Raw genomic sequence first — 27,811 nt, forward strand, 5'->3', positions numbered from 1 at the left:
TATATATATATATGTGTGTGTGTGTGTGTGCGCGCGCACAGCTAAGTCCCACAAAGCAAGTCCCACTGAATTCAGTTATAGGGTAGTGGTAGAGATGACTCTGGTTGACCTTTTTTCTACTAGTGCCCGCACGCGTCATCAGTTGCGTCTATACATTTTTCAGTGCTGCTTGCTGACCCTTGACATCACTGAATATACAGATTGATTTAAAATTAAGACACACCACAGCTTGGTGATAAAGCTGTGGGTATGGTTGGTTTCAGTCATTGTTCTTTTTAAATTAAGTTTCCTATTGATTACTTTTTCCATGTTTTCCCCTAAGCAATGGTGCAAATGTGACCATTAAAAGATAAAGGTAAAGGGACCCCTGACCGTTAGGTCCAGTTGTGACTGACTCTGGGGTTGCAGCGCTCATCTCGCTTTATTGGCTGAGAGAGCTGGTGTACAGCTTCCGGGTCATGTGGCCGCTTCTGGCGGACCAGAGCAGCACACGGAAACGCCGTTTACCTTCCCACCAGAGCAGTACCTATTGATCTGCTTGCACCTGACGTGCTTTTGAACTGCTAGGTTGGCAGGAGCAGGGACTGAGCAACAGGAGCTCACCCTGTAGCGAGGATTCGAACCACTGACCTTCTGATCGGCAAGCCCTAGGCTCTGTGGTTTAACCCACAGCGCCACTCATGTCCAATTAAACTAAGCTAAATTTGCAACTCAACAGTGTATATTATTCATACTGCCATTTTGTTCTTACATCTAGGCTTTGTATCTTTTTGGCAGACAGTGTATATATTTGGCATGCTTTCCTTTTTCATCTATCTTTATGAAATGTCTTTATGAAATCTTGCTATATAGCAGCCTTCCCCAATTTGATATCCATCTAGATGTTTTGGACAGCTCCCATTAGCCTCAGCCGGCAAGAAGTGTGCCCAGGAAAAAAGAGTCCAGCAACATCTGCCAGACTGCAGGTTCCCCATCACAATGCTAAAGCAACTGATCCAATTTAGAATTTAACAGCATGGCTCATGGTCCTTTATTTCTATTATTTAATATTAACCTGTGTACTCCTTGTACTACTTAACTATCAAATTAAACAATAATTAAATGATCCTCTTTATCTATCCTGTTACGAAATTTCTTATTTGTAGTACTAACATGCTACTTCAACCAAGGTCCACCCAAGCTAGTGTCATGGCCACAGACCTCTGCAGCTCTGAAAAGGAGATGGATCCACGTTCTGGTCCTTCCCTTGTGGATCTACAGCCTGCCTTCCCTAAATCCTGAGGAGAAACCTCTGCCACCAAGCTCAGGCTGGTCCTCAGATTACTTGGGAGGCAATCAGGAAAGCCCAGAGAGATCCCCCAAGCTGGGAACCCCATTGAAGAATCCAACATCTACAGGTAGTACAGGCCAGAAGGTGGTCAATAAGGCTGCTGTGAATGACTACCCAGCCCTGCTATAAAGTCCCATCCAGTTGCTGCAGAAATTTGCTGAAACTGTTTAGATGTTTTGTCTAGTCATCCAGCATGGCTGCATGGGGAGCCAGGAACAACTGTTTTCCCCTTGCTGGGTCATCACTCCTGCTTGGCGATGGGCACCCCTGCAGCCCAAAACACCCGGTATTCTTTGCAATAATCCTAGAAGAAACCAAGCGGTCCTCCAGAACTTGGGCTATGGCCCACAGATACCTTCTGCAACAGGGTGTACTCTGCAGTAAGAGTATTTAGGACCAGTCTTTCTCAGCTGAATCATGGTGTTGACATGTTTGTACTAAGCGAATCCAGTGTTTACCAAAATGGTTAGGTTTACTATTTCTAAGAAAAGATAAATGTGAGTTAAGTATGGAGTATGTTGCATCTGGCCTCCGTTTGTTGTTTGTCTTTCACTGCCCCCCCCCCCCAAACTTGGGTGGCACACTCCTGATTTAGTGATTTGTGTAAAAGCATTGCCCACTTTTCTCTAGTAATTCCTGGTTATGGCTCAAGAGAAGAAATATGAGGAACATGAAGCCCTCTCCAGCTACTCTTGGACTCTTTAACTCCCATCAGCCCCAGCCAGGAATGATGGGGATTATAGTGTAGCAACAACTGGAGGGCCGGGGATTCCTCATCCTTGCTCTAGAAAGAAGCCAGTACTTGTAGATGACCAGTATTTTTCTAACTTGAGTCTCCAGCTGTTGTTGGACCACAACTCCCATTATTCCCAGTGAGCAGGACCAGTGGTCAGGCATGATGGGAGTTGAGGTCCAACAACCGATGGGAGATCCATGGCATTAGCAATGTTTCCAGATCACAATGGGATTGGACTCTTCAGTCATTGCACTTGGGATTGATGTCAGTTTGTTGCTATGAAGTTCTAACTCTGTGTCACCCTTTCAAGCCTGTGAAATGTCTAATTATCACTATAATCTCACGATAAGAGCTCAAAGACCAATTTTACTCTGAATAACCTCCAACGTTTCTAAAGATGCAACTTTTAATAAATCAAGAGTGATTATGGAAAAAGTCTCTGTGGGTGTTCTGTTTCAGTGGGATCTATTCTAATCCAGCCCCATTTCAATGTAATGCTAAAAAATTACATAAAACCGTAGAGTTGGAAGGTGACCATGAGGGTCATCTAGTCCAACCCCCTGCAATGCAGGAATCTTTTGCCCAATGTAGAGCTTGAACTCACAATCTGAGATATCTCAAGTTGCTTCTATGAACATAGGCTTAAAATGCAAATGTCAGTTACATCTGAGATTGGAGAAAGGGAGCGTGTGACACACCAGGTTCTACTGAGAGCTGGAGTCCCATCAGCCCCAGTCTGAACAGCCAATAATCTGGGGTGTTGGGATCCAATTAACATTTGGAGGGCCACATATTCCTCAAATACCCAGCTTCCCCCCACACTGTATTTGCAAAAAAATGCAAAATATTTTAGTGGCTCTATTAAAAAGCAGGAAGTTGAGGTGGAAGATCATATGCTGGATGCTTTAAATGACTTTAAATTCTCTACACCAGCCTTTCTCAACCTTGGGTCAGAACTCCCGCCATCCCTAAGTGAGCCAAGGATGGCTGGAGTTGTAGTCCAATAAGAGCTGGAGCCCCAAGGTTGAGAAAGGCTGTTCTACAGAGTCCTTTTCCTGGTCCAGTGGGTTCAAGAATTGCCACGAAGAGAAATGCTAACAGCAATCCTGTTATCGAGTAGACATGCAAAGCCTTGGATTCACCCCACCCTTAAATCCTTCAGAACAAAAGCAGCAACAAAACTACAGCATACTTTTATTTCTCTAAAAGGAGGTGACAAGGGGGGAAAGATGGTGTGTGTGGGGGGGGACAGAAAAGGAATAAGGCTTTTCCAGCAAAAGAAAAAAAAATTAAACGAATTAAGCTCCCCCCCACGAAATAGGCAGCTTAATCTGGCCCTCTACCTAGCCAACCAGCTGTGATGAAAAGAGGGTGTCCGCTTCCTTTCCCAGGCCTCAGCCTTTTGCAGATGCACCTGCTCCAGCATCTGCCGAGACCCTCCCTACAACCATGGAACTCTTCCACCTTCACAGGAAGTCCTGATCCTTCCCTACAGCAGCAGTGGCCTGTCTCCCCAAGGAGCTATTGCTAGCAGCCGGGAGATGGCCCTTTCACCTCCTCCACGATGGGCAGCGCTCCACACACATCATCTATTCAAATTGTGACTCTGCTCTGCAGCGGAAGCCTCTTCTCCTGAAGACTGACATGCTTCCACTAACACCGTGATTTGCTTTCCTACACTAGGAGCCTCTGTTTTACAATCCATCTTGTCAATGGCGGCGGCAGCAGCAGGAGCAGGAGCAGGAGCAGGAGAAGCAGCAGGAGCAGGAGGAGTCGGAGTCTGCAGGCCGCTCAGCTCCTGCTGGGGATTATTGGATTTGTCCACAAATGCAGTAGCAGGCTGGAGTCTCGTGGCTTTGTACCGCTGCAATTGAAAATAAAAGGAATTAAAGGTTACTGGTAATCTGGTCCCCAGTGTGAGGATGCCGCCCCACAAACATGTGGTGGGCAAACCTGCAGCTGGGAGCAACTCCTCCCTCAAGAGGGTCTCTACCCTTGAAAGCCAGTGGCCCTGATGCAGTCCCAGGGGAACACAACCCAGCACTGTGCTTTATTTTTACCTAAGATGCATGCTAGTCCTCATGGCTTCAGATAAATCTGTGGGGAGTGTAGAAGAGATGTGGTGCTGAGTAAGATTTCCAGTGGTTGGGGAGTCAAGACTTCAGGGTCCTTCAGGGCCCTTTGACTTAGTGACAAGCAAGACCAAATTTATATAGCAGGTATTACAGAACTGGGACGTGGGTGGTGCTGTGGGTTAAACCACAGCGCCTAGGACTTGCCGATCAGAAGGTCGGCGGTTTGAATCCCCGCTACGGGGTGAGCTCCCGTTGCTCAGTCCCTGCTCCTGCCAACCTAGCAGTTCGAAAGCACAAAGTGCAAGTAGATAAATAGGTACCGCTCTGGCGGGAAGGTAAATGGCGTTTCCGTGCGCTGCTCTGGTTCGCCAGAAGCGGCTTAGTCATGCTGGCCACATGACCCTGAAGCTGTACGCCGACTCCCTCGGCCAGTAAAGCGAGTTGAGCGCCGCAACTCCAGAGTCAGCCACGACTGGACCTAAAGGTTAGGGGTCCCTTTACCTTTTACTGCAGAACTGGTTGTGCATTTTTGCTGCATAATTTTTCAGGTTTTAGCATGAAATATGCACCAGTTCTCCACTGTACATTTGCTGCCAAATGGGTAGTATCACACGTAACAAGTTTGACAGCTACTGACACTGTCCAATGTAACACAGAGACACTCAGACTAGTCTGAAGAGAGAATGGGAACTGAGTTAACCTGAAATCCGAATTGTTCCTCGGGGGCAACCCCATGGTCTGTGCATTACAGCACTCAATCCCAGAAGCAGTAAATGAGCAAGTGCTGTCTGCAAAGTCTCTGCTCTTCAGGAAAAGCTACAGCTGCCACATCATTGATTTCAGCGTAACCTAAATCACAACTTGGGACGCGGGTGGCGCTGTGGCTTAAACCACAGAGCTTAGGACTTGCTGATCAGAAGGTTGGCGGTTCAAATCCCCATGACGGGGTGAGCTCCTGTTGCTTGGTCCCAGCTCCAGCTAGGTACCGCTCCAGCGGGAAGGTAAACGGCGTTTCCGTGTGCTGCTCTGGTTCGCCAGAAGCGGCATAGTCATGGTGGCCACATGACCCAGAAGCTGCACGTCGGCTCCCTCGGCCAATAAAGTGAGATGAGCGCCGCAACCCCAGAGTCGGCCACGACTGGACCTAATGGTCAGGGGTCCCTTTACCTTTACCTTAAATCACAACTAACTTGTCTCATAGAGAACTTAGTCTGGAATCAACCCCTTATAAACCATTTGGTCACATGCAGTTGGCCAGGATCCTTAATGAAGAGAAGGACCGTTCCTCTTGGAAAAGCAGACGGAATGGACAATATGACACAGCAGGACTGTCAGCCAGTGGGACAGACACTGATCTAGAAGCACAGAGCAGGCATTGGAGGGAAGGCTTGTGGTGGGAAGACAGCAGGGGTGTAATAGGAAGGAATTATGAAGCCTGGAGCCTAAAGGTTGATGCACAGGAGGAGCCATGGGGGGGGGGGGCGAGCAGACAGACATGGCAGAAGAGGGTCTCACCTGGAGATTCTCAAAATGCATCAGGGATTTGCAGTGGGCAAGTTGGGCAGCAGAGTCGCTATGGCAGAATTTGTGGCACAGCCGGCAGAGGAAGCCTACCACAGGGACCAGAAAATCCAGGCCTGTGAAATGAGGGAGGGGAAGGGAAGTCACAGATCACACTGAACAGAACCAAAATGAATTAATAAAACCTCCCTCTCCTCCACCTTATAAAGCATCGTGTGATACATAAACACAGGAAGCCCACAACTTACATGCATTTAACTTGTGCACATTCAGCTTTATGTGCTTAGCAAAAACATAATAAATAAATAAATAAAATTAAGAGGCAGAAAAGGGGCTGGGTGTCTGAGAAAAAGGACTTTGGCAATCCCACCTGGCATTGCACCCAATGCGTTTTGACTATGCGTGATTTTGGCTTTAAGCGCAGTCCCCCAAATGTAATCCCTGTTTAAGTCGAGGGCTTACAGCATATGTGAAAATGGGTAGGGGGATTTATTTATTTAATATTTTTTTAAAAAAGAGTAATATTTATTAAAATTTCAAAAAGTTACAAAAATAAGAAAAAGATAATAAAACAAAAAAATACAAAAAACTGAAAAATAAAAACATTTAAAAACAAATCAATTTTTCCATAACTTATCTTTCATTTACTTGTTTCCTTGACCTCCTCATGCCTCCCTTTTTTTGTATTCTAGTTCAATTAGTTAATTCAGCAAATCCTTTCCATCTTTGTTTTTATCTTAGTCATTTATCTTAATATATTGTACCTTTACATTCTCACCTGTTGACAACCCATTTTTACCTACACCTTTATAACATTACTTCTAAAACCACATAACTTCATTCCAGCATCCTTCTAACATTCCTTAATTTTACAATGTTTCTGTGTAGATAGTCTTTAAATTTCTTCCAGCCTTCTTTTATTTAATATTTTAAAAGGCAATGTTGCTCTTGTTAAACAAGGAAAGCATTTTTTTTAATAGAGCGCTTTCTGCTCACTATAGTCCAGTTGCACAGCTGATAATCAGGCAGCTCTTTCTAGCAGCTGGATCAAATGGAAAAGTGCAAAGTGGGTGGGTGGGTGTGCGCACACACACACACACAAAAAAACCAACCCACACACGAATACACAGAAAGAAAGATAATGAATGGATAACCAAAATACAGTGGAGAAATAAACACATAATTAGATATCTTGGAATATAGGTTACAAATTTGAATATATAGTAAAGACTAATCACCAAAAGCTGTTTTGTGAGTTGGGAGAAATCAATTTTGGAATTCCTTATCTATCTCATGGTATGGGAAAGTATTTATTGTAAAAACGACTGTCCTACCCAGAATTTATTTATACTCCTAAACATTCCATTAGTATTCCATCTGAAATACTGTCAAAATGGCAGAGATTGATACAGCATTTCCTATGGAACAAAAAACCACTTAGGGTAGCTGCCCAAAACTCTGTATAAAAAACACAAGCAGCAGCGATATGGCAGCACCTAGAATAAACAGTTATTATCGCGCAACAAAATTGGCTATATTAAAATAATGGTTTAAAGAATATCCAGTATTGGAGGTGGAAGAAATAACAATAAAGAGAAATCTTAAATATCTGCTGTTTTAAAGAAAATTATTGGGAATCTTACTTTGAAATCCTTCCCTCAGTATTAGCTACTGTAAGAGCCTGGCCTGAAAGTAAAAACAGGTTATCTATGGGCCTATTGCCTTTAGTGTCCCTATTTTATAATGAATTTCTAAATCTAGGGTAGTTACAAGATTTCAAGTAATGGCAAAATACTAGTTTAGAAAGCATAGATATGGTGCGGAGGGGCTGTAGTACCAGGAAGTAATAAAACGAAAGAGCCCCAAGCCAGCAGCAATTGTGATGGTTTCCTTACCATAGATGGTATCTGGACAGTATTCCTCACTCCCTCCAGAATCTTCCAGTGCTGCTTCCTTCAGCCCAACATGCATGGAAACAAGAAATGGGAATAAGAGAATTGTGGGGTTGGAAGGGACCCCAAGCCAGCGTCATCCATTCCACGGTGAAGGGAAGCTCCTGTGCAAACTAAAGTTGAGGTCACGAGAGCATTTCACAAAATCACAGAACCAGAGTTGGGAGAAATCCCGCTCTCCAAGAGTCATCTAGCCAGACACTTTGCAACGCAGCAGGAGGAACGTTCCAATACACATGCATGAATTTACATGAATGCTGTAACAGGCAGCATTCAGCTGCAGCTCCTGAAAAAGTGGCTACCAGGATCCCATCTGGAACTGTGGGGAACCATTCCAGCCTCCATTTCTTTCTTTCTACCTGCCTGCCTGCCTGCCTCGCTCTCCCTTGTTGGTGTAATGTGAACAATGGGTTAAACTACACAGTGCCTGGGCCCATGCCTTAAGGAGCACATTCCTCATGTCCGGATGTTATGAGATAAGGGTGTCAGGTGCACTGGGTTACCATAGCAACACCAGCACTTGTTTGTTTTTTTAAAATGTATTTTTATTTTAAAAATTCTTGATTTACAAAAGTATGTGCAATGTCTCTCTCTCGTATTTTTTACTTAATATATAGGGTCTGGTGTCAGCGTTGCTTGTGCAGTTTCTTTGGTGTTCGCTTGTGTTCCTTTGGTGGTGAGAGAGGTTGGGGTTGGCTTAGGGTGTGGCTGTTCATTTGTGGTTGGCTGTGGTGGTCTTTGTTTTCATGTGTGAGTGGGGTGGGTGTTTTGGTTCAGTTTAGCTGTATTGATTTGTATGCTGTTGGTGGATTTTTGTCGTTGTCTTGCTGGGCTGTGCATGTGATTTGTCCCCGTGTCAGTTTCAGTTTACTGGTTAATTTTTCTAGTAAGGCTGTTTCCCATACTATTTGGTACCATTGGTCCATGCTTACTCCTGACAGGTCTCTCCTGTGTCTGGCTATGATGTTTCTGGCTGCTGAGAGTAGGTAGGTTATGAGTTCTTTGTGATATGAGTGGGCATTATTATCTTGGAATATGTTTAGTAGGGCCAGTTCTGGGCACTGCTTTCATGATACCTTGTCTACCATAGTTTTCGCTCCATAACACACATTTTTTTCCTCCTAGAAAGTAAGGGGAAATGTCTGTGCGTGTTATGGAGCGAATGCTTCCCTCCTCCGTGGCTCGCTTTGAAACAGCAAAGCGGGAGAAGAGCCGCTGAGTGGGGAGGAGAGAGGGACAGAGAGCCTGCTTCTTTAAAGGAGCAAACCTTGTATAATAATAATAAACAACAACAACAACAACAACAACAATAATTTATACCCCACCCTTCCCGGTTTAAAAACCGGGCTCAGGGCAGCTAACAGCAAATATAAAACATTGATTAAAACGTGACTTAAAAGCAGCATAAAAAACAACATAAAATGCAGCATCAATATCAATAAAATTCAAAAATTCGGGGGTCATTGGGGGGGACGGGACCCAGTCAAGTAGACATCAAATGATCACCAGGGCTAACTGGCCAAGTTGGTCCTACTAGGGCCAGCAAGGAGACCACAGAAGAATTTAAATGTCTTGAAGCAGAAGGAGCCAGCCGACCTAGTGCTCTCGAGATTTTGCTAGGCTACAATTCCCAGATTGAAGGTGTTCTCAGTAGTGGCACCATGACTGTGGAATGTGGTTCCCTCATAGGGTCAGCTGGTGCCAACCTAGATGGGTTTCTGTCACCACTGAAAAAATTAATCTGTTTACCCTGGCCTTTCAGTTACAATTAGGACCTATGATATCACCTTACCACATATGTAATTCCCATTCTGCATTTGTAAGAAGTCAATCTTTTAGTGTGCTGCACCCACCCCTTGGAACTCCCTGCTTATTGATATCAAGAAGGTGCCTTCACTTTATATTTTTTGATGTCTGCTAAAAAAAAAAAAAAAGGAATGTTTATCGACAAGCCTAACCCAGATGTTTAGAAAGTTGATCCAAGTTTTAATTTGTTTTTAGCTTATTGTTATTTTAATTTTTCGTATGTTTTAAATAATTGTTATTTTTGTGATACTTTTATTGTTTAGCTCTTTTTATAGCACGAGCAGCAAATTATAATGCATGGTTTAGTGTTACATCCAAATTCAGGGCTGGTATGTTGTGCTCCAAATAATGATAATAATATATTTATTTATACCCTGGCCTTTTTCCCTAACGGGGCTTATAGATTTATTTTTTTAAAAAAAGCTTTGATAAAAACATAGAAAAACCAATAAAAAACAATTAAGCATTGATAGAATTAAAACTATATACCTATATAAAATATGTTTAAAGCATACCAAAAATTACAATAAAAAGAAACCATGATTCCTACACCAAGATTTCATATTCTGATTTGGTGGGAAGCAATCTACAATGACCCAGTTTGAATGTAACACCAAGCTAGGAATTATGGTTTGCTGTGGGTCCCCAGAAGTTGTTGGACTACAACTCCCATCATCCCTGACCACTTGTCATGCTGGATAGGAATGATGGGAGTTGTAGTCCAACAACATCTGGGGACCTACAGGTTGAGAAACACTGTGCTAAAGGAACAGAAAACCATGATTTTGAGTGTCACTGTAGCAACCAAATGAGCCTTTTTCGGTTGCCAGTTGGGCACATCCAATGCAGCCACTGCTGCACTCCTTCTTGGAAAACATACCTGCTTGATGAGAGACTCTTTCTTATCCAGCTGTCCAGAGGCTCCCTCTTCTCCAGCATTTCCCTGCTGCTGCTGCTCCTCTTCTTCCTCCTCCTCCTCTTCCTCCTCTTCTTCTTCTTCCTCGTCATCTTCAAAGCAGCCAACAGCATCGACTGTTATGAGCTCCTCAGAATCCTCTGGCCCAGCCTGCTCCTTCTCCCCCAACTTCACCTGGCCAGACACAACAAAGGGAAGGTGAGAGACAGGAAGGACAGGTCTCTTAGGAGGCCTCTGTGTCACTGGAGGTTAATCAGCTGCAGGTGGAGTCACTCTGCCTTCTCCCTTTCCAGGATGCTGTTCAGCAGATGAAGCGGACTCCTGGCCCATGACAGGTAACAACAGCTTAAATGTAGTATAAACACTGACAAGTGGGAAACACTGGCCTGTGAATGCTTCAATTAGAGAACAGCCTTTACCAAAGGTGTCATGGACTTTGAAAGAAGCTCGAACTCAGGACGAAATGGAGAAACGAGCTAAGAGGAAGGCACGTTTGGCAAACCTTCACTGTGATCTACTCCTGCCCAGAAACGTGGAAGGATGTGTGGATCCAGAATTGGCCTCCACAGTCACTTACAGATACACTGTTAAGGCAGTTTTCATGAAAGACAATCTTACTCGGCCACAAGTGATGGCCAAAGAAGATTATATTGCTGTTAACCCATTCTGGGACCCTTACCACAAAGGGGCAAGTAAAAAATCTAATCAAAGTAAACAGGCCAGGGTCCCAGCAAGAGAACCCACAAGTCCTTGCAGTCTTGTGCACCTACAGGCCATAAAGCCCACAGACGGCATATTCTCCTGGGAGGGTCCATAGCTCAGTGCTACGACACTTGCTTTTCTTCCAAAAGTTCCCAGGTTCAATCCCCAGAATCTCCAGTTACAAAAAAGGCCACGTAGAAAGTGACAGGAAAGACCTTCCCCTGCCAGAGACTCTAGAGCAGTGGTTCTCAAACTGTTTTCTCTGGTTGAAACAAAATTAAAAAAAAAACAACCTTCCAGTAGCACCTTAGAGTGCTAAGTTTGTCACTGGTATGAGCTTTTGTGTGCATGCACACTTCCTCAGATACACTCAATCAGAAGTCACCAGACCCTCATATATAGTGAGAGGGTATTACTCAGAAGGGTGGTGGGAATGGGTGATTGGCTGATAGGTGTGGTAAACCTGTTGATGACTGTTAACAACTGCAATGGTCTTACAGGGAAAAGCAAGGGGTGAGATGGCTAAAAATGAGATAAGAATCCAATGTCTCTATTCAGACCAAGTCTCTCCATGGTTTTAAGTTTCACATTTTAAGAATAAAAATTTGTTTGTGCCACTCCAAATTTTTTATTGGTAAGAAATACACTTTTTTGGGGGGGGGACTCCTAGCAGTGCTTGATTTATAACTACTTTATAATATGACCACGGGACGTCCAGAAAGTATAAAGCAAGGCAGCTACATAAGAACACAAATCATTCCTACACACTTGATGCTGTCGCTCTCGTTTTGAAAATAAATTTACCCACATTCTGCAAATACAAAATCTCATACTATACGACACTGAAATGTTTAAATGTTTCTTTGATTGTCCTTGAATTTTCCTGCCACACTTGCCATCCTTCTTCTGCCACACCATTGTAGCACACGACACACCCTTTGAGAGCCACTGCCCTAGACAGCTGCTGCCGGTCACAGCAGATAATATTAAAGCAGATGGACAATTAAGTCTGGGAACATAGGAAGCTGCTTTATATTGAGTCAGACAATATAACTGGTCAATCTAGTTCAAGTACAGTGGTACCTCAGGTTAAGGACTTAATTCGTTCCGGAAGTCCATTCTTAACCTGAAACTGTTCTAAACCTGAGGTACCACTTTAGCTAATGGGGCCTCCTGCTGCCATTGTGCAATTTCTGTTCTCATCCTGAAGCAAAGTTCTTAACCAGAGGTACTATTTCTGGGTTAGTGGAGTCTGTAACCTGAAGCGTCTGTAACCCAAGGTACCACTGTAGTCAACACTGACTTACAGCGGTTTTCTCATTTTCAGGATTTCATAGCCCTAAGCAGGGATTGAACCTTGAACCTTCTGCACCCAAAGCTGGTGTTTTATCCACTGAGCTAACATCCTCCCCTAAAACCTGCCAGGGCCTCTGATGTTTCTGAGGCACAGCTCTGCAGCAGACACATGGCCCTCTGCCCACCTGCCAAAGTCCTACCTAGCTCATCCCAACTGCCACCACGCTCCCTGAAGTACAGGTGCCCTTACCTCTTTGGCCTTCTGCTTATGCTCTGGAGACTTCATATGCTCCACAAACTTGCGGGGGGTCTTGAAGTGCCGGCTGCACGCCATGCAAAAGGGTCGGAGGGAGCGTTTGGCAAGCTAGGATAAGAAAAGAAAGGGGGACAGGTAGGAAATAATGTGGCATTTGCTCACAGGAAGCCTTCAAGCACACTTGATTTGATGCCACCTTAAATACCAGGCTCCTTCGGGAGGAAGTGCAGGATATATATAAAGGAAGATTTTTTTAAAAAAAATAACAGCATCAGCTCAAGCCCACCTCATTAGATGCACGGAGGACACCTTTACATGCACATGGATGTGAAGGGGGGAAACGGAAAGGCTGGGGTTACACGGCAATGGAATTCCAACAGTACAGTCTGTGAAACTTGTAATTATTGCAGCTTAAATGTATGCAAAAGGACTGTTCGTAACAGCAGTAATTTGTGATAACTCGAACACCTTAGCAGTGCTGAGTAAATTAACAATTGCAGTGGGACACAATAGTATAGTCTCTGTTCAGATCCAAATTAACAGAACTGAACTAGCAATTCAGGAATTAGCCAACTGACAAAGTTATTGAAGGTGAGTTATTCAAGGTTTTCTTTTATCACTGATAAAGAGGCCTTGGTGGCTGATGGATGAGAAGCAGGAAGAAAGCAAGGAGCTAAACTCAAAACTCTTTCAATCACTATTTTTTTAGCCCAATCTAGAGATTTATTTCGGGCAGCATTTGCATTGGATTTGCGTTGCTGAATACATGAACTTATTCTGTATGTTTTCACTGGTGATATTACTGTCGATCACTCTGAGATGCTTCATAGGAAGCAATCTGTAAGTGGAATTAATAAAACAAATGGAGCTTTAAAAGCGATTATTTTAAAAATACTGCAGACATGGAAATGGTTGAACTTGAATATTACTGCCCGCGTCTGCTGAGGGGAGGGGGAGACCGCAAGAACAAACCTGCAAATATGCCTTTTTCAGAAGGAGTTACTATGTTTTTTGCTCCCTTTTTAACCCAAGAAAGAACCTGCTATATAATATCAGCAAAGATCCTCCATCAGCAGTGCTATAGTCAAAGACAGATTGAGGGCACCAGGTTGACTAAACAGTCACTACCGTTACTTGTTAAAACTCCCTATGCATGAGCCCGTTGTCTTTGTCCATGGAGGAATTAAAGAACCTTTTAATGAGTGTGAAAGAAGAGAGTGCAAAATATGGTCTGAAGCTCAACATCATAAAAACTAAGATCATGGCCACTGGTCCCATCATCTCCTGGCAAATAAAAGGGGAAGAAATGGAGGCAGTGAGAGATTTTACTTTCTTGGGTTCCATGATCACTGCAGATGGTGACAGCAGTCATGAAATTAAAAGACGCCTGCTTCTTGGGAGAAAAGCAATGACAAACTTAGACAGCATCTTAAAAGCAGAGACATCACCTTGCTGACAAAGGTCCATATAGTTAAAGCAATGGTTTTCCCAGCAGTGATGTATGGAAGTGAGAGCTGGACCATAAAGAAGGCTGATCGCTGAAGAATTGATGCTTTTGAATTATGGTGCTGGAGGTGACTCTTGAGAGTCCCATGGACTGCAAGAAGATCAAACCTATCCATTCTTAAGGTTCTTAAGGAAATCAGCCCTGAGTGCTCACTGGGAGGACAGATCCTGAAGCTGAGGCTCTAATACTTTGGCCACCTCATGAAAAGAAAAGACTCCCTGGAGGGAGTCTCCCTGTTGGGAAAGGTTGAGGGCACAAGGAGAAGGGGACGACAGAGGACGAGATGGTTGGACAGTGTTCTCAAAGCAACCAACATGAGTCTGACCAAACTGCAGGAGGCAGTGGAAGACAGGAGTGCCTGGTGTGCTCTGGTCCATGGGGTCATGAAGAGTCAGACATGACTCAACAACAAAATGCATGAGCCCGATTTTCTTGGAAACAGCATATTTTGCTTTTGTGTCAGCGCCTTAATTTGCCATTAAAATATTCTCTAATATAAAAAACATTAACCTATCACCTCCCCTGAGGTAATCAGCATTCAACCCCTTCCTTGAACATTTACAGCAGGGGTCAGCAACCTTTTTCCTCCGTGGGCCAGTCCACTGTCCCTCATACCATGAGGTTGGACTATATATTTTTGGGGTGGGGTGGGGTGGGGGAATGAACCAATTCCTATGCCCCACAATTAACCCAGAGATGCATTTTAAATAAAAGCACACATTCTACTCATGTAAAAACATGCTGATACCTGGACAGTCCGCAGGCTGGACTGAGAAGGCGATTGGGCCATATCCAGCCCCCAGGCCTTAGTTTGTCTATCCATTATTTACAGGAAAGAGAAATCTGGGCAAAGAGTTACCTTGTGTTCCTGAGTCCGACGGTGCTTGATCAGGTCACCTGTAAAATGTATCTGGCAGGTGTTACACCACCGCTGCTGGCTCTCTCTGCAAGGACAGGAACATTCCACTAAAACAGCAACACAGCATTATCTCCCACTTGCTCCACTGCCTTTATATAGTAAAAAAAAAGGCATTCTGCTAGTCAGTCATTTGGGATCTCATACACTGCCTGGTGACACGTCTGGCATCATTGAGAATCTCAGCTCTCCAGGCTGTGGGGCGTTTAGAGCACAGTTCTAACCCTCAAACAGGAAACACGCGAAAACACAGAAGACTCAGGAAGCAAAGGGGAGTTGTGAAAATATTACATTCTTAGACCCCTGTTTCCTCAATTCTGCCACTACTAGTTGTCTTGTGTGACAATTTTCTGAACAAGCGACTTGTACACCTGAAGAACATATGAAAGAATGGGGGAATCTGTGGTTCTCTACATGTTACTGCACTCTCTAACTCCTGGCCATGCTGGCTGGGTCTGAGGGGAGCTGTGGTCCATGACATCTGAGAGGCACCAAATTTGCAAAGTTTCAGCTATCCAATAAGGCATGCAGGTAATTTCTACCAAGTCCCTAGGCTAATCAAATGAATCCTGGAGGACATGAAAACAAATCATTTCACCTTTGCACTGCCCCAAGTGGTGCATGGTCTTGCAACAGGAGCCACTAAGGAGCAAAGCTGAAATAGGTGTTTTCATATCCGCTTGGAACAAAAATGAACATGCACAAATCCCAACATACAAATTTGTGCTCTAGAAACTACAGGGATGAGGAATCTGCTCATGAGCTGTGTCTGCTACAGTAAGGGAGAGAAGCAGCCCACACCAGGGTACTGCCCTTGGCCAGAAAAATAAGTTCCCCATTGCTTGCAGAGAACATCAGAACCTGCCATGTTGAGTAACTGAAAAGACTCTTCAGCCCTGATTTATTCTTCCTGTGAAGGGATTGGGTGGGTAAACAATCGGTTTGAGAGCTCCACATTCTCCAGTCACAGAATTTTACAGCCTGCACATAGAAGCAGAGCTGGAAGGACCCCCCCCCCCAGGACTATCTAGTCCAACAAACCAACATACCCATCTTTCTCAGCCAGTGGTTTCTGCTCCTTCACCACAGGCAACAATGAGACAAGGCAGATGTTGCTCATGTGTTGGATCTCCCGAAGTCGCTGCTGGTGCTGAGCTCCTGCCATGTGAGCCTGGAAATTCTGAGAGAGAGAGATATGGAGAGAACATGGAGTAGCCATCATTTGAAACCTAAGCAAATCAGTCTCAGGCTAAGCAAATCAGTCTCTTAAGCTTAAGCCAAGAAAGAGTATTCTCTATAAGATTGAGTATCAATATGCACATCAAGACTTTGAGATTAGACCACTGAAACAGCCCAAAAAACTATCTTGGGGGTGTGCTACCTGCAAGCCCCAGTTAAAGGGCCCCGTCGGGGGCAAACAGCGGCCTTTTGATTACTTGGACTGCCAGGGCGAAACAGGTGCAAAACGCCGGCACCCTGTCTCTACAACTTCATTATCTACAACTTTATTAACATCTACAACTCTACTAGCATCTCTCGGTACTGTGAATAACACCGAACTTACCTTTTGTTGGTATCTTCATGAACTTATCTAAAAGACCGAGTTAAGCATTTGAAAAATCTATTGAAACCAGACATTATAAGTTCATTTTAGGCTGGGTAGTTCGCAAGTCTTTGTGGCTTTGTTTAATGTTTGGTATTTTTCTCAGGAGGTTGATAAAGTATGTATAATTATTGTTCTGTGCATATTGATCGCCAACGTGTTGCATGGGTCACACTACATCATTTGAAACCTGGCAAGCCTATCCAGTTCAGATGGGCTACTTCAGAAGTGATGAAAGGGGTGAGAGGCATGCTCAGAAATACTGGCCAGGATCAGAAATGGCTCCGTAAGGCTGCCTTCCCCCAACGCGATGGCTTCCAGATGCGCTGGGCTCCAGACAGCATTGGCCTGTGATCAGGGATGCTGTGAGTTGCTGTTCAGCAACATATAAAAGGCCCCAGATTGGGAGAAGGCTCATCCAGTGGGATGAGAATGTCAAGCTCCACTGCAACGTGTTATATGTAGTTGCCTCTGAAGACGGTTCAGGAACATCAGCTGGTACAAAATTCAGCGGCCAGGTCGCTCACCAGAGCAAGATGGCTTGAGTATATTACACCAATCCTGGCCCAACTGCACTGGTTAATTTCCAGGCCCAATTCAAAGTGCTGGTGTTGACCTATAAAGCCTTAAACAGCTCAGGACTGCAATACAAAACAGAGTGTTTTATGCTGGCAGGGATTCTACACTTTCAATTTTATTTACACTGATACTGTTATTGTGAATATGGATAGCGCTTATGCATTTTTTAAAATGTGAAGTATTTGATATAGATTTTCTTGTCCATTTTTTGTGTGCTTATACACCCGCCTATATTTTTACCTACTGCAAGTCACTTCTACAGACAGTAAGCTGTCTAGGAAAGGAATGAATACTGATGCAGGTAAGGAGAGGGAGGGCGGCAGGGTTGCAAAAATCCCGACTTTGCAACTCCTCAGATGAAGCGTGTCTTGTTACCTGTTGGTTGTAGCAGTTAGTCTTGCATATGTAACAGTAGAATTTCAGGGTAGCCTCGGGGCTGCCTCCAGCTGTCCCCATCTCAGAGGTCCAGAAGGCTGGCTTTAGGGCTGTGGTGCTGATAGCTCGGTTCTCACTGCTCTGCTGAATTGTGACTTTCAGGGAGCCTGCAGAGCTGACCACCTGGAGAAGATTCAAGGATTCAATTCAGGTTGCCCATCAGCCAACTATTAAATCCCTCAGCTCTGGAGAGTAGAAGAAGCATATAATTCAGGCCACATCCAGACAGCGGCTATACACTTCCCCACAGTGGAAGGACGTGTGGATCCAGAACTGGCCTCCACAGCCACTTACAGACTCATTGTTAAAACCGTGTTTATGGAAGACAATTACTCGGCTAAAAAGAAGAAGATACATACAGTTTGGGGAGAGAAGGCAGTGTTTACAGGAAGAATACAGAGGCTGCATCTAGAGATTTCTGCAGTTGCACACAGAAGGAATTTGGATGGTCATATTTCAGCTTAAAAAGCCAAGGTAGGAAAAAGACTTTTGCCCACGCACGAAGCCCCAGCAAGAACAGGAAGGCTTCAATTAACTAGAGTTTCATCCAAATATATATAAACTACAGGCACATATGAAACACAGATGTCTGTGCAGTGGTGGTACAAGGGAGGCAGTTCCCTCTCTATTAATGCTATTTGCCCCCCACCCCCTATCCCAGCTTTCCTTTTAAATGAGTAAGTTTCTAGCATTCTAGGAACCTGAGATGTACAGTTACTGTTTCCCTTATTTCTTGTGAGAAAGTAGCTTTTACCCATGGTTTCCCGGTTTGGACAGAATGAGAAACTATGGTTAATTTGGTTTGCTTGATGGCCCTCTTGGAGGAGAGCATGCTGGGTAAAAGGCTCCTTTGGATCTTTGGTTATTGAGCCAGAGTGTGTTTTTCCATGTTGCTATCTGTGTACACCAGCTTTCCCCACCACGGTGCCTCCAAATGATTTGGACTGCATCTCCCATCAATGCCAGCGAATGATGCCAGCTGGAGGGAACTAGGCTGGCAAAGGATGCCGCCCACATTTCCCCAACAGTTTTTAACAAAGCAGCAGAAGAACCTGCTGCTAGTCATCCTCCCTCTCCAGGAGCTAAGGAAGCTTTCTGCTCACCTCCGAAATATTCAGCTCTCCAGAAATGTTCTTTTCCTTGGAAGTATCTGCAGGCAGATTCCCGTTCCCATTGTCTGCCTCTATGAAAGACAGGCAGACAGAAAGAGAATTTAATTTCCCCAGGAGCTTGAGGTGGGAGCTCTCAGGAGCACCAACAATCCCTGAGGTCCCCAACATGATGCTCACGGGCAGCATGGCACTTCCAGAAACCTCCCGCAGCACCCACCAAATTTTTATTCTGGAGAGTTCCCTCCCTTTGGCTATAAAAAGAAGCACAGCTCTGCTCTCTTTCTCTCCATTCCACAGAATGACTCTGGACTCCATGTGGCCTCAGAAGGATGCACCCATGGGAAAGGACAGAAAAGAAGGGGAAGCAGCTGGAGGGCAGAGTCTGGCCTTGCAGCTGCTTGTGAAACCCCTCCGGAAAAGTATGCCTTTTAAGACTAAGGGCAATTTCCTAGAGACCTGAAAGGAGGTACAGTCATACCTCGGGGTTACAGACGCTTCAGGCTGTATTTTTTTGGGGGTTGCATACCGACAAAACCTGGAAGTACCGCAACAGGTTACTTCCGGGTTTTGGCAGTTGCACATGTGCAGAAGCGCTAAATCACGCTTTGCGCATAAGCGCCAAATTGCAACCCGCACGTGCGTAGACGCACCGCTGCAGGTTGCAAATGTGCATTCCGCACAGATCACGTTCGCAACCCGAGCATCCACTGTATGTCTGATGCATGTCTTTGGCAGGGGCTGTTTGCTGGTGGTGGGTGTTACTGTCCAGCCCTTCCCAGACTCAAATCTAGTTAGAAGAGCAGGAAACATGCAACACACACACACAGAGATGAACTGAGCAGATTTCTGTACAGCTAGTGACCTCGAGGAGTCAGGCAGGGCCTAATTGTCCCTGTTCTAGGACTGGAGATTCCATGCACCAGTTGCCTGGCCCTTGGAAGCTGTGCTTCACAGTTATTATTTTATGAATCACTTCCCATAAAATATATTGAAACGGTTTCACAGTAAAAGCGTGGACAACAAAAACAACCCCATATGTAAAAATAGTTAAAATCCATTTTTCCTATAAAGACGATTCTAAACTAAATACAGATACAGGCTGGGGTGAATATATTTGTATTGCTTTCAACCTATTGCAAGGCATCTGACTATTTTCCCACAACTTTTTGATTCTAGACCCTTGGGACTAGTTTGCATGATCCCAGGCAACTGTGAAGCTCTCACCTTCCAGGTGGGATTCTGTGTTGGACTCCTCCACTTGCTGAAGACATGTTGCTTCTTCTGGGATTGTGTCCTCAGCTTCCCTGGTGGGATAAATGGTTTTGTTTTTTAAAAAAGAAGCTGTTAGTACATTAAATGTGGGAGGCCAAGAAACTGTGCTGCGATGGCCATGACCTTGTATGCACAGCCCAGAATCCAAGGAGGATCCCACGCTAGGTAGCAAGATCTGCCAGGATGAGTGGGTTGGGATGCAGCCACTGGAAGCCTTAGAAGAAACTGCTGCAGGAGAGGGACTGTGAGCAACATCACAGGAGGGGCTTTTCTGGGACCAAAGTGAAACTGTAAAGCTCCCTTGTTACTTTTGCTTTTGGAGTTTGGATGTTGCTAATATAATTTTGTTATCTTCAAAGTACTTTGTCTTATTATGTTGTCTTATTATGTTGCTATGATATTTTTTTTGCATGGTTTGGGGTTTTGAAATGTATTCCTGTTTTCTCTGTTGTAACTTGCTTTGAGCACGTTTCTCTCTCTCTCTCTCTCTCTCTCTCTCTCTCTGTGTGTGTGTGTGTGTGTGTGGCAAAGCAGGACACAAATAGAATTAGGAATGTATGCATGAATATCTGGCTCCCAGTACATTTCCGAGCACAATTCAAAGTGTTGGTGCTGACCTTTAAAGCCCTAAACGCCCTCAGTCCAGTATATCTGAAGGAGCGTCTCCACCCCCATCATTCTACCCAGACGCTGAGGTCCAGTGCCGAGGGCCTTCTGGCGGTTCCCTCGCTGCGAGAAGCTAAGTTACAGGGAACCAGGCAGAGGGCTTCTCGGTAGTGGCACCCACCCTGTGGAATGCCCTCCCATCAGATGTCAAAGAGAAGAACAACTACCAGACTTTTAGAAGACATCTGAAGGCAGCCCTGTTTAGGGAAGCTTTTAATGTTTGATGCATTACTGTATTTTAGTGTTTTGTTGGAAGCCGCCCAGAGTGGCTGGGGAAGCCCAGCCAGATGGACAGGGTATGTATAAACAAACAAACAAACAAACAAACAAACAAACAAACAAACAAACAAACGATTATTATTATTATCTGGCTGAGCTGTCTACCCAGACCTGGCTGCCATGGCTGACCCTGAGGAAGGCCTCTCTGACCGTGCCACTCCCACTGATGACAGGAAACTGAACTGGCATACAGAGGAGAAGTCCCTTCTCCGCCAGATGGTTGTGGCCCACAGAGATCATGCCATGTCCCTGCTGAAGCACAAATGGATCATAGCTGCCACTGCGAAGGCAGTGCTTCCGCCACAAGTGGAAAGACACCTGCAGGGACATTGGGAGGTGATCAGGGGAGCTTATGAGGGCTTGTGTGTCCAGCAGGCTATGGTGCAAGCCCTTAGACAGGGGGAGGGGGCTGGGGAGCAGGGCCTCTGGGTGATCCTGCACAGCCACTCCCACCAGCAGTGCCAGGCCCAGTGGAGCCACCAGCGGCGCTGCGCCTGTTGGAGAGGCCAGCCCACCACCAAAGAGAGGCACAATGCGCCAGGTGGATCTTTAGGATTCAATCTGGCAAAAATGTTCTTACAATTCAGCTCTGAGTGCAGATCCTGGCAACGGCCATTCTTACCTTCTGAGCCGCTTGGCTGCCGGTTCATCAGCTGAAGAGGATTCTGACAGAGTCTCTGTGGGCCCAGAAAAAGGAAGTTATTGCTTCAGAGCAGCCAAGTACCATCTAAAGCGGTGTTTCTCAACCTCAGGTCCCCCCAGCTGTTGTTGAACTACAACTCCCATCATCCCCAACTGCTTTTCCTGCTAGCTACTATTTTGGGGGTTGGGCAGGGAGTCATCCAATGAGACTAAATGGTGGGTGATTTAGGACAGGTAAGTAGAAGCCCTTATTCACACAGCACGTGAGCTAAATAATGGAACTGCTACCAGAAGATGCAGTGGTGGTGTGATAGGAATTTTGAGGTCTTAGATATATGTTAAATGTCCCTAAGTGTACCAACCAAGCAGGTACATAGATCAGCACAGGAAGACCAACCTGGAACCATTTTGATTCCCAAACTGAGCAAATGTTTTCTCTGCAAGGTCAAAGGAAAATGGAAAAGCCTCCCCATTGTCTTTTCCTTCACAAATCCTGTCTTAAGGGCACATTTAAGATATGAATAGGGTGTGAGCCTGTGACCTGGCTCAGGAACTAAGTATTTATCATTACAAAAGACTGGTCAGGCTCCCCAGGCAATCCAATGAAGTGACCATTAAACAGGTAACCTAGCAGACAGGAGGTAAACAAAGCACTCAGAATATTTCTGCTGTAGACCACCCTTTCTGTGATGTAGGTATGATGTATCTGGGAGGGTGGTCTTGAGCTACACCCCTTCTGTGATGTATGTATGATGTTTCTGGGGGTGGTCTTGGATTCCAGGGAGGGAATTTAAAATGTCTATATAAGGGCAGGCACACTTTTGTTCTGGGTTCCTCCTCCCTCCTACGTGTGGTGAGTGAGGACCCTGTTGCAACAGATCAATAAAGATCAGGCTTACTAGCTGCTTTGCTTCTCAATATTCTCTGCTTGGCCTCTGTTATTTTCTCCTACCAATAGGGAACCTATGTAAGGAATCTATATGGGCTCTTGGATACTAAGAGGCAGATTTTTGTTTACAACAATGGTCACCAACCTGGACAGCTTCAAAATGGGATTTAAGAGACCAGGACAAGGCTATCAATGGCAGGCAGTCCTGATGCCACCGCCTCCAGAATCATGCCTCTCTATACCAGTCGCTGAGCAACAATATTGAGAGAGGGTTCTTGCTCCCAAGTCCTCCTAGGGGCTTCCCAGTGTCTCTGGCTAGCCACTGTGATAAACAAGATGCTAGATTAAACAAACATTTGGTATGATTCAGCACAACTTATCTTCACCTCCTCATTTTTTAATTTTTATTTTAAAAAACACCTCCCTATTCTGTGTTGCTAGAGAGGAAAAAGCAAACTCAAGTATTCTCCTACCTGGAGGTGGAGAATTCGGCTGCTCAGACCCCTCTTTGATGATAGGCATATCCAGCGCAGGCAGGCTCTCATCCGCTCCTTGGCCCTGAGAGGAGGAAGTTGCAGAATCCGCCTCCCGTTTCCTCTCAGAGGTCCTCGAGAAGTCCTGCAGTGGAGAATGCGATGGTTCAAGAAAAGAGAGATGCAAACAATTCGCAGAGCCAGGATTGCTGGAACTACGTCTTCTTTATTTGTTTGTTTGCATATTAGAACCCAGAGAATGACCAACCAGAATGAGGTACAAAAACCGTACCTCTGAACATATTCTGTGCATAGGAATTTGTGCTTGGGACTGGAACTGAACTGAGCCCAGTCTTTCCACACAAAAAAGGCTTTTGTTCCCATGGAGGCATCTGCTAAAGAGAGGTGGTTTTTTTACAATTCCCTTTTTCTGCTGCAGCTCAACACTGATTCCCCACTCTGGGACTGATTCAGGTGGGTGGGTGCTACGTGAGCAAAGAGAAATTTGTTTTTAAAATTGCTGGTGTAGCCTTCTCCAGAGTAGGGCTCTCCATATTTTGCAGGGCTGTAAGTTTCATCATCAGCTGATGGGAGTTGGCAGTCTGGAGAAGGATGTGCTAATTGAGGCCTTTGCTGAATCAACAGCCTTTTCATCAGCACCAACTGAGTTTCACTCATGAATCCGTAAGCTGCAGAGTAGAAGTAGAAATAAAAGCCAGAAGCATAGGAGGAGAGACTTCAAAAACAGGCCAAAATTCACCACAACTGAACATGGGGGAAATCAACACAACTGAAAATTGACCACAACAGAACACCCTCCCTGGTGATGTAGCTCTGCCTTCTTCATTTTCAATTATCAGGAGGAATTTAAAAACACTGTTCAACCAGGCTGAAAGATAACAGTTCCTGGAAACACTGAAATTACAGTGGTGCCTCGCAAGACGAGAATAATCCGTTCCGCGAGTCTCTTCGTCTAGCGGTTTTTTCGTCTTGCGAAGCAACCCTATGAACGGCTTAGCGCTATTAGCGGATTAGCGGCTATTAGCGGCTAAAAGGCTATTAGCGGCTTAGCGGCTATTAGCGGCTTAGTGGCTAAAAGGCTATTAGCGGCTTAGAAAAAGGGGGGGGGGCGAAAAAAATCGCAAGACTTGAAAGACGTTTTTGTCTTGCGAAGCAAGCCCATAGGGAAATTCGTCTTGCGAAGCGCATTGAAAAACGGAAAACCCTTTCGTCTAGCAGGTTTTTCATCTTGCGAGGCATTCGTCTTGCGGGGCACCACTGTATTAGCTATGAGGATACTGTATGGGTGTTTGTTTGTTTAGGTTCTTCATGTTTTCGGGAGTTTTTAATCAGCATTTTGGTGCAGGCAAGAAGATCAAACCTATCCATTCTGAAGGAAATCAGCCCTGAGTGCTCACTGGAAGGACAGATCGTGAAGCTGAGGCTCCAAGACTTTGGCCACCTCATGAGAAGAGAAGACTCCCAGGAAAAGACCCTGATGTTGGGAACGATGGAGGGCACAAGGAGAAGGGGACGACAGAGGACGAGATGGTTGGACAGTGTTATTGAATCTACCAGCATGAGTTTGACCAAACTGCAGGAGGCAGTGGAAGACAGGAGTGCCTGGCGTGCTCTGATCCAGAGGGTCACGAAGAGTCGGACATGACTAAACGACAACAACAATAATCCAGAATGAGCTCACCTTGCGAAAGGTCTGATTCTGCCGCTGAAAAGGGAGGCCCCCAGGGAAAGCCAGGCGAGTGGGCTTCAAGGAGACCCCAACAGGAGGGGGACCCAAAAGGGAGTGTCTTGTTGCCTGTGGAAAGAACTGCTGGAGCACAGGGGCTGCGGCCATGTTGAAGCCTCTCAAGTTACCTACCAAGGACAGGAAATAACGGTAGGTGAGTGACGCACAGATCCCATGTTAAGTACCAGGCAACTTGAAGACACAAAAGAGAACAAGCCATTTGTCGTTTGGTCACTGCGCCCATGCTCAGGACCTCCTCCTCCTGCTTTTATTTGTATGCCACCTTTCCATAGCGAAGACTCTGCTCAAGGCGGCCTACAACATGAAAAGATTTATGCAACTGCAAACATAACAGAAGCAGTAATACACAATACAGTCATACCTCGGGTTAGATGTGCTTCAGGTTGAGCGTTTTCAAGTTACGCTCCGTGGCGACCCGGAAGTAATAGAGCGCGTTACTTCCGTGTTTCGCCACTCGCGCATGTGCTCAAAATGATGTCACGCGCCTGCGCGGAAGCGGCAAAACGCGACCCGCAAATATGCACGGTCACGTCTTACGTTTTACTCAGGATGCGAACGGTGCTCCGGAACGGATCCCGTTCGCATCCAGAGGTACCACTGTAAACAAAACTCACACAATCACTGTGGAAGTACTCCAAATCAGTTCATGGCTCAGATCCTCTAAGGTCAGTTCAGGGCTGCTACACCCTTGCATATACTGGGTTGTAGACAAACAAGTTCTAGGCAGAGTACAGCCACTGAAATTAAAAGACCCAGTTAGTCATTACTATCCATTCCAGTGGGTCTACTCTTAGTAGGATGAAGACCGAATACGGCCCATGTTCTCTAAACTTTTGTTCCCCAAAAGTCAACAACTCATTATTTTTTAAATGCAGATAAATGTAGATACAAGTACACAGCGGTTCAGCTGAAGGTTTTTAAGATGTAATGATTAAATAGGCTCCGGAAATCAGCCCTGAGTGCTCACTGGAAGGACAGATCCTGAAGCTGAGGCTCCAATACTTTGGCCACCTCATGAGAAGAATGTGTCCTTTTATTTAAAATGCATCTCTGGGTTATTTGTGGGGCATAGGAATTTGTTCATTTTTCTTTTCTTTTCAAATTATAGTCTGCCCCCCCCACAAGGTCTGAGGGACAGTGGACCGGCCCCCTGCTGAAAAAGCTTGCTGACCCCTGGCTCAGAGGCTTGGTTAGCTCTCTAGAAACCACACCTCCAATTCTGCTACAGAAAGGGGGCGGGGAGAATTAGACACTCAGCTTACTAGTTTCCACTGCTGAAACCACAGGTTAAAACACCCGCTGAATTATTCACTCAGATCTTTCTCAGTTACCAAGTATCTGGGCATCAAGTATTCTCAAATGTAACCCAAACCTTGCAGTTGACCAGGAAATTTCAGAGGACTGTCAGTGCTCAGACAACTCTTTATTACAGAAGGTAATGTGATTATCAATTGCATAACCCCTGAATAATCAACTCCATAAAGAGGAGAGCTCCTGTTTTTAAAAAAGAAAAGACTATAAGAACATGCATATTTATGCGCACACATACATAGAAAGAGGAAGATAAAACAAAAATAAATGAAATTTTAAAATAAATAGGATATTAGTCATATTTCGACCATCACTCCCGCACCAAAGGAACTGCGGCTCTGTAGGATAAAACATACTTTTATACATATGAATCAGAAAATGCAACTTCCCTTTCATTTTATCACTGTTGGCACTATTTAGCAGCTTACCCACAGGCAGCTGCTAAATAATCAGCATTCCTCAAACACCCCTAATTGATTTTTAACTGATTGGAAGGTCAGTGGCTCTGAGGAGCTGAAAAGGAACACACTCTGAGCCTTTCATGGACTTTCCCATCAGTCAGTGAAGCTGTGCTGCAGCACTTTTCCTGCACTGACCTCTGAGCTAACACAGCCACCTCCCCAGAGAATCTCAAAGGGCATTATCTCTTATCTCTTCTAAAACGATAAATAGGAACTTGGCTTGTACAGTTGTACCTCAGAAGTCGAACGGAATCCGTTCGACTTCGACAACCAAGGCACAGCTTCTGATTGGCTGCAGGACCTTCCTGCACTCAATCGCAAGCCGTTCGGCTCCCAAAGAACGTTTGCAAACCGGAACACTCACTTCTGGGTTTGTGGCATTCGGGAGCCAAAACTTTCAAGTCGCAAGGCGTTCGGGATCCAAGGCACGACTATACTACAGAATAGCTAGGTCTGTGCCCTCCTGACTTTATTGGACTCCAGATCTCTGCAGACCCAACCAGCATGGCCAACGATGATGGGAGTTGGGAGTCCAGCAACATCTGGAGGGAATGCCTGCATGGAGCACTTATAGAGGTTCTCAACCTGTGGGTCCCTAGATGTTGTTGGACTACAACTCCCATCATCCCTGAGCTCTGGCCTTGCTAGATAGGGGTGATGGGAGTTGTAGTTCAACAACATCTGGGGACCCACAGGTTGAGAAAGGCTGATTAGAACATGCTTCAACAGCCGATGCTATTTTATTTTATTACTTAATAAAATTTATACACAGCTTGTTTGTTTGTTTTAAAAAGAAAAACCTTAAAGCTGTTTACGAAAAGATAAAACCATAAAATTGGAGGGGAGGAGGAATTCAATACATCAAAACATACAAAAAGGTAAAATAAGCAAACAAATTATATTTCACACCACGCTTTCTAGGCATCTAGATAGGCTTGTCTAAACAATAATGTTTTTAGCAGGTGCGGAAAAGACTACAGTGAAGGAGCCTGACTGATATCAATAGGCAGGGAGCCGCAAAGTATAGGTGCTGCCACAATGAACAATCAAAGTTCTTACAAGTGTGTAATAAGCATCATGGGGCACCTGCAGCAGTGCCAATTCTGCCAATCGAAAGTTGAGTGGGCATATGAGTGGGGTAAGGAGAGATTGTAGCTGTTACAAATGATTTAAAAAATGGTTTTAGATGTACAGGTGTGCAGCTTCAGACTTGGGAGGGGAGACGTAAACTACGTGAGCCAAAGTGGTGGCTGGTTGGGCAAGAGGTGTTAAAACAACTTCTGTATGGAGAACAGGCCAACCCTCCGC

General features: G+C 45.0%; 1 protein-coding gene and 1 long non-coding RNA gene across 2 annotated transcripts in view; one reads left to right on the plus strand and one right to left on the minus strand.

Annotated features, from left to right (window-relative positions):
• Positions 1 to 22,176, plus strand: part of LOC310836565 — a 108,988-nt gene extending 86,812 nt beyond the window's left edge. Inside the window, exon 2 of the long non-coding RNA XR_014560152.1 lies at positions 21,971 to 22,176. This is a non-coding gene — a long non-coding RNA (uncharacterized lncRNA). The remainder of the gene's footprint in view (positions 1 to 21,970) is intronic.
• The window catches only part of CIZ1 (CDKN1A interacting zinc finger protein 1), a 31,329-nt gene continuing 6,761 nt past the window's right edge, over positions 3,244 to 27,811 (minus strand). The window contains exons 3-15 of the mRNA XM_083721765.1: positions 24,666 to 24,838; positions 22,964 to 23,108; positions 21,582 to 21,636; positions 19,967 to 20,046; positions 18,734 to 18,813; positions 17,571 to 17,753; positions 16,063 to 16,193; positions 14,957 to 15,041; positions 12,585 to 12,698; positions 10,301 to 10,510; positions 7,558 to 7,615; positions 5,657 to 5,778; positions 3,244 to 3,930 (exon numbers count right to left, since the gene is read on the minus strand). Of these exons, the coding sequence (XP_083577891.1) occupies positions 3,652 to 3,930; positions 5,657 to 5,778; positions 7,558 to 7,615; positions 10,301 to 10,510; positions 12,585 to 12,698; positions 14,957 to 15,041; positions 16,063 to 16,193; positions 17,571 to 17,753; positions 18,734 to 18,813; positions 19,967 to 20,046; positions 21,582 to 21,636; positions 22,964 to 23,108; positions 24,666 to 24,838 (1,715 nt within the window). The 3' untranslated portion in view covers positions 3,244 to 3,651. The remainder of the gene's footprint in view (positions 3,931 to 5,656; positions 5,779 to 7,557; positions 7,616 to 10,300; positions 10,511 to 12,584; positions 12,699 to 14,956; positions 15,042 to 16,062; positions 16,194 to 17,570; positions 17,754 to 18,733; positions 18,814 to 19,966; positions 20,047 to 21,581; positions 21,637 to 22,963; positions 23,109 to 24,665; positions 24,839 to 27,811) is intronic.

The sequence above is a fragment of the Podarcis gaigeae genome, assembly GCF_964106915.1.
Source record: "Podarcis gaigeae genome assembly, chromosome: Z".
In the NCBI taxonomy this organism is placed as follows: domain Eukaryota; kingdom Metazoa; phylum Chordata; class Lepidosauria; order Squamata; family Lacertidae; genus Podarcis; species Podarcis gaigeae.